Source organism: Bipolaris sorokiniana (genome assembly GCF_000338995.1).
Source record: "Bipolaris sorokiniana ND90Pr unplaced genomic scaffold COCSAscaffold_9, whole genome shotgun sequence".
NCBI lineage: Eukaryota > Fungi > Ascomycota > Dothideomycetes > Pleosporales > Pleosporaceae > Bipolaris > Bipolaris sorokiniana.
The window spans coordinates 167,285-173,947 of record NW_006911903.1 but is presented as its reverse complement, the minus strand read 5'-3'; the positions used below and the strand labels follow the sequence as shown (position 1 = coordinate 173,947).

The window sequence follows — 6,663 nt, the reverse complement described above, 5'->3', positions numbered from 1 at the left end:
TCATTATCCGCTGGCGGTGCGTTGACATCTGCACCAGCATTGAGAAGGACCTGAACTAGCTCGAGGTTGCCGCTGGAAGCTGCTGCTTGGAGCGCGGTCCGTCCATTATCCGCTGGCGGTGCGTTGACATCTGCACCAGCATCGAGAAGACTCCGGGTGATCTTAATATTGGCTTTCCCTGCAACATACTGCAAAGCGGTTCGCCCCAATAGCTGTGAGTTAGGGTCTGCTCCTGCTTCAAGGCACGTCTGTGCCATAAACTGATGTTCAGACTGTATAGCAGCCAGGAGAAGCTTCTCTGCAAGTGCCTCGACCGTTGGATTCCGTACTGATAGCAGAGATCTCAGAAACTGCACATTACTGGTGTCTTGGAAGAGTTGGGTCATTACAGCAACTTTCTCGGTGTTCAACATATTGTTGGTCAGTAGAAATACCGCAAGGCTGAGATGTTGGACGTTTCCAGTCATTTTGATAAGTCCACTCGTATCTTTGTGACCTGCGTTTGATTCTCTCTCGAATTCTTCTGGTATTATAGCACGTAGATGACTATGGATGCGCCGGACGGTATTTGATAGAGTTGGAGTAATTCCTGTGGTGACGCACTTTGATAGAGCCGAGATAACCGTATCTGGTATGAGGGACATGTATCCTACGGTTCCGAGGTCTTGTGGCTTTGATTGGGAAGGATTGCTAATAGACTTGTTGACCATGCTAATAGCAACAGCGGCTAGGTCTGGGTAAGGGCTGACTAGAAGAGTATTAGCTCAATTCGGAAGAATGAAGAGTACGATTGTACGGACTTCTCGACTCAATAGTGTCCAGGAATTGGAACCAGGGAAGATCATAAAGCAATGTTGTGTCATCTTGTAGGGCTGCAGGGGTGCAGATATAGAGGCCTTCGGGCGTTTTCGGAGTCGGCGCTGCGAAGGTGTGAGCTTTAAGTACCAACTAATATAGCATCTTTGAGTAGGTAGATACCCTGGCATCCATACGGAAATGCTACGTCGTAGCCGTATCGTGCAAGCTCCTTCTTCAAATTCTTCTCGGGGATACGGTCATGGCCGTCCCACACCTCAGTTTCTTTTTGACCTCGTTTTCTTTTAGCAACGCGGGATGCAGTAGCTTCTCATTTATCCTTCTTCTTCTTTTTTTGAAACCCCCACTGCCTGAAGTGTCGCTCGAACTGGGCCTTCCTTAGGGGAACTATTAGCGGTCGTTGAGAGAGGAGAATTCCATGGAGGGTCCTACGTAGCCTTGAAATCGTACTTGCAAAGCATTTCTTGCATGACACTGCCAGCTCCTTGAAGCTTTCTATTTTCGGTAAGGTACAGGGAATGGATGATAGCCTTGTGCGAATCCCAGTCATGTTCAGTGAGCTCGATAGACATGATGGATGATGCGCAGCACAAAAATAGGAAGATGAGCGAGGAGCAGTTACAGACTTGGGTTGTCTAGGTACATCGCAGGCGAGGGCGATTGATTTATGTCTGTGTCCGGTCAGGAGCGATCGTTAGAGTGCTGAGAGAGGCTGTATTTGTACTATGACATGATTGGTTATTGCCAGAATCTTTCTTGGTTTCCCACGCTAAATGATGATGTGGCTCAGTCCCTTCCAATGGCCGGCCGTGCCTAAAGCTTCTGGCATTACTAGTCTTAGATACCCTTGCATTTGCACAGCCGTTGCGGTGGTGTCGCTCTCCTATTTGCTAAACCCAAAATCTTTCTGTATCAGTCAGTCAGCCTGAAATCACTTGCAATTGCACAGCCCCTACGGTTGCGCCGCTCTCCTATTCGCTGCCCCCAGAATCTCCCTGCAGCCTACTCAGGTCTTCTTTTTTCATTGCATTTAGATATTGTCGCATTGGTGATTGCCAAAATCTGTGCGCAGTCGACCTCCATAGTTCAGGCTAATGGCTCCGTGCGGATGTTAATCGTTCATTTTCGAAAATGATAAATGTCGTCGGCCGCCAAACTGCCAGCGCCCATACAACCGACTGAGCGAAGTGCCAAGATGGCGTTGACCGTTGAAGCTATTGTAGCTATTGTCGCTCTCTTCGTTGCATGTCCACCAACACTTGCTATCATCTGGAAACTGTATCGTCGTCATGGCAGTTCTAACCAACGGCCTAGTAAGTTTGTCTCGAAGTCGTAGGCTCATTTACCCACCCCACCTTTCCTCAACACTAATAGTATAGATATAACGTGTGAACTTGGTGTCCCTCCCATAGCTGACAATCCGTCCCCTCATGGCCGCGTTGCATATCAGATATTCATGGAGCGGAGGGTGGAAGCTAGAGTTGCGTCTTCCTATTGTCAGCTGTGTAAGATCACGTAATAAGCGACTTATCTCTTCCGGTATCAGCTAACTGGTGAAAGGCACAACCTCAGAGCCCGTTATAGGCGAGGAAGCATGACTATCTCCAATTAGCGATGCGCCGGGAGTGTTCAGATGCTGTTATGCATCGAACATAAATATAAGCAAGAACTGGGCGACATAGAGCATGACAGACTCCAATAGTCAGGCAAGTCTAACAGCAAGAAGCGTAAGCTTCCTAGTACAGCTAGAACATTGCGGTTAATATTCTGCAAAGCTGACCGGGATAAAGGCATCAGTTCTCGATCTATCTCCTCAGTCCCACCATGATTTCTCAACTTGGAAAGAGCACAACCAATACGGTAACAACACTGATGGTTGTAACAAAAGAGCTTCTTATACCCCTTAAGCGCCAGCACGTAAACTTCTTTTGCCTTATTAAGCTTGCCTTGCTCCGTATAGAGATTATCTAGATTGTAGATTGCATCTATTGTATTTATGTTATCATCCTGCCCAGCCAATGTAGCAGCTATATTAACCTAAGACCTGATTGCGTGCCGAGCAGTCGCTGTTGTGTGAATTAGTAATGCAGCGCGTCTGTATCTGCGGACGCTATATCCTCGACCTTGGTCCAAACTCGACCATGTTGATGCGGTCTGCATGTATCACGACCGGCTCGTCGTTCGCGGTACCCAGTGCTACAGCAGATACCTCAGGAATGACCTGTCGCGTGTCAGTAGGGAATCGTTGTACCTTGGCTACCTCAGCAACGACCACCATTGGTTGACCGAGCACCGTCGGCGTTGCATACTCCTCAAACGCGAGCTTAGTCACAAAGGCATTGCTGATCGGCTCGTACCAGCTAGCTGCTGCTGCAATCACTCCGAGTCCCGCTCCGGGTGCTGCAGCAGACGGTCGTCCGCTGCCATGAACACCGACAACAATAATGCAGCCTAGACTGTGCGCCACGAAGATGGTCAGCCGCTTACTTGTCTCCCACGAATTATCTCTTGTCTAGTGTCTAGCTCATCTAACTACTAACGTTACACACCTCTATGATCTGCCTCTCCAGGCACAGGTCCGACACTAGCGTTCGCGCATGGTCGAACAGGTACTGGCAGCTCACCCACGACCCGCTATGCGTATTGGCATCATAGCCCTAGCTGAGTATGCACGGGATAGAATTCCTTAGGCGTATTACTGCAGCTCCAGAGAACTCGCGCGGCTGTGTCTAGTGACAGTTCTCTACGCTCAAAGCTTGTTGCCGTCGCCAAGATTCGACCGACTTAGAGATGGTTCTCGAGACGTGCATAGTAAACGATAACAGTTGGCTTGCGCTAGGCCCAGAAGTTGTCTTGTATAAGACGCAGCTCTCTGCGCGGAAGTTTGGACAGGGTTAGCACAGTAGAAGAGGCTTCTAGAGGTGTGGTAGAATTGTGTTGCAGCTGCGTTCATTGTAGGTGAAGCCAGTTTCGTTAGTACGGCTTGCATGATGCCGAACTTCTAAGATGGCTGTGCGCATTCCTTGTTGCTGTCGTTACTCATTTACTGTGGGCACTCTATCTTGCGAGTAAAGCTTATGTTCTGCTGAGCATCTTGCTAACGCTCTGCATTGGCTACTTACTGCACTGGCTGACGCTAAGCTCAATGAGTCAAGTGGGGTTGCGCAATCCTTGTCTGCTGTGTGGCGCAAATGCTGCTGCAACTGCGTCGGAGGGGAAGCCGCATTCGCTAAGCACTGTAATAGCAAAGAGAAGACAGTACTGCTCGCCTCTGTTTCAGGTGGCAGAAGCGCTCAAGGATATAGAGATGGAGCAGATGGAGATGATCCAACTGGGCGTCCTGGCACCATGGGAGAAGAGAGTGCAGACCGTAGTTGAGAACGCGGCACAGGAGATAGAAATGAACTGGGCGGTACGCATTGCGGTAAGCAGCTCAGCGCAGAACGGAGTAGTCGGAATGGGAGGCGCGATTAGCGTACAGTGCAACAAGACGCAATCTTTCTCCATTACACTAGGCAAAAAGAGGAACAAAATCCTTATACAGCAGAGCTGGCAGCAATGGCTGAGGCGCTAGGCAGGCTATTAAAGCTGAGGTTTCGCAGCATTGCACTTATAACAAGAAACAAGGCTGCTGTACTTACACTTAGAAGACCGCAGCAGTAGTCTAAGCAAAGCTATATTAGTGAGTTCTACAGGACTGTACAGACACTAAGAAGAGACAGCAACACAGTAACAGTGCTATAGCTACCAGCAAGCGAAGACTATGAGCTCACAAGCCTCGCTGAGCAAGAGGCAAAGATAGTAACTAGATTAATAGCTAGGCCACAGACACAGCTTCCTAGAATGCGATCAACTACGCACAATATTGCATGTAAGCAAGGTATAGCTAAGAAGGTGCTAGCAGACATAGAAGCATACTCTAAATAAATTAATATAGCACTGCTAGGAAAGTATATGCGGCAACTCTACAACAGGCTTTTGCAGAAAGAGAGTAGTATGCTTGCCTAGCTTAGAACATGCATAGTATAGCTAAACATATATTAATATATACTAAATTAAAGTATTAGTAACAGACTAATACGAATGCGGACAGGTAGCAGAGACAGTAGAATACTTTCTATTCTGGTGCCGGAAATGGATAATACAGCAGATAGAAATGCTACAGTACACGCAGATAAGCAGAGGAAACATATTATTCTATCTAGGCGGCAAAGCAGCAACAGACAACGCAAAATAGGCGCTAGACATAGACATAGTGCAAGCTACAATACAATTCACAATAGCAATATAGAGACTTAACGTAAACTAGCATTTAACTAACCACTAGATAGACCTTAGCTACTAATATAAACTTATTAGCAGCTTTATACAATAGACAGCAGACAGTACTTCAGCTACTAAAGATAAGATGCTGAACACTTAGAGAATCTCACAGAGATACTAACTCTAAGCCAGTCTGCCACTAGCAATACTAACTCATAAGCACCTAATAAAGAATAATTATAGCTAGAGAAGAAGTGTACCGCAATATCAAGTAAGGGCTCTAACATAGACTATAAGCTATACAAAGAAGCAAGTCAAAGAAGATAGATAGGCTAAGAAGACCAAGATGTAGCATAGAAAGTGTAAAGTTAGACTAGCGTTAGTAGCCCTTTCGGCTCAGCTACTAGGCGTAAATAAATTATATATATAATAGCAAAGACCTAAACTCCGTACCAATACATCAATACATTTTTGCAACAGGTGCTATCTATGATAGTTCTGTCTCTGGCTAACAAAGCCCAGGCATGTTGTCAGCTCGCACTAGAGCGTCAGCCTCTTCACCTTCTCCTTGCAGATTCGCACCTGCTACTTTTGCCACTTCTTTTGCCGGTACTTTAGCAGAGCTCTTAGGCTTACGCCCTTGTTTCTTAGGAACCTTAGCAGCTAACGCTTTCTCCTCTTTCTCAAAACGCTTAGCTCGTGCCTCTTTAAGGTTCTTAAAGCTCATTACCTTCGCCTTCCCTAAGATAATAGACCTAGTCGATCGCCGAACTTAAGCCTCCTTATTAACCTTAGTTAAGAATTCGTTTTAATCTTAAAGAAGCGTCTACTTTATAAGGGATATCTACGCTACACTCGCGAGCTTCTGCACGTACTTCTACAGGCGGCGCTCTGTTACAAGTAACAAGAAGGATTCTCTCCTTGACAAATGACGAGATGGCTGAAGGCCTATGGACGTCCACGTCAGAAGGTAATGATCATCGCGGGGCTAGGTCACGTGATGTGCCATCCCGCCAAGGGCAACCATCCGAGGGATGGCAGGACGCCTTGGGATGGCAGCCATCCCCAACATCACAACCATCCCAGGGATGGCAGGGAAGTAAGGGATGGCAGGACCAAAGGCAACGGATATAAGAATGGGTTGGATTTCATTATTACATTCGTTGTGGTCAACTCAAATTGTACTTTCTTACTAGTATCTTTACTTAACAAGATTGTCACAAGTTAGTCTATCAAATAGATTAGTCTTGTCAAACCCTCCTTAAGCACGCCAACTCCACTGCATCGCCAGACAAGCCTCACGGAACACTAACGTAATACTCACCTGCCTTAGTGCGGACCAGGATAGAGAAGTATAGACCCTTACCCCGTGTAACACTTTGACCACCCACGGATCCAGTGGAAGGAGGATTAACCAGCAGCGTCCAAATAAGATTGAACCATGTCAGGAAATTCAAGCGAATATGTTCACATCCCAGGCTCGGCGCCTGAGGGAGATGTCAACATGACTGGTAGTACCCAAGGGGGAAATAACGAGCCGGCGGCAGGGAGCCCCGAGTACGAACTCGTCAATCTTAGACGCGA

The 6,663-nt window shown here is 47.1% G+C and overlaps 3 protein-coding genes across 3 annotated transcripts; all 3 read right to left on the bottom strand.

Annotated features, from left to right (window-relative positions):
* Positions 1–105: 105 nt before the first annotated feature.
* Positions 106–1,388, bottom strand: COCSADRAFT_161359 (uncharacterized protein; the record flags this gene model as incomplete). Its single annotated transcript, XM_007702952.1, has 6 exons — positions 106–130; positions 190–748; positions 801–920; positions 979–1,089; positions 1,164–1,189; positions 1,249–1,388. The coding sequence occupies 6 exons, from the start codon at positions 1,386–1,388 to the stop codon at positions 106–108; spliced, it is 981 nt and encodes a 326-aa protein (XP_007701142.1).
* A 4,189-nt stretch (positions 1,389–5,577) lies between these two features.
* Positions 5,578–5,811, bottom strand: COCSADRAFT_37704 (uncharacterized protein). Its single transcript, XM_007702774.1, has one exon. It carries the CDS (start codon positions 5,804–5,806, stop codon positions 5,588–5,590), a length of 219 nt encoding a protein of 72 aa, XP_007700964.1. The 5' UTR covers positions 5,807–5,811; the 3' UTR covers positions 5,578–5,587.
* A 256-nt stretch (positions 5,812–6,067) lies between these two features.
* COCSADRAFT_92495 (uncharacterized protein) lies at positions 6,068–6,442 on the bottom strand (the record flags this gene model as incomplete). The annotated part of the gene is made up of 2 exons (XM_007702951.1): positions 6,068–6,252; positions 6,382–6,442. Coding segments are annotated over 2 exons (246 nt in total), but the record flags the coding sequence as incomplete, so codon positions are not given.
* Positions 6,443–6,663: the final 221 nt, after the last annotated feature.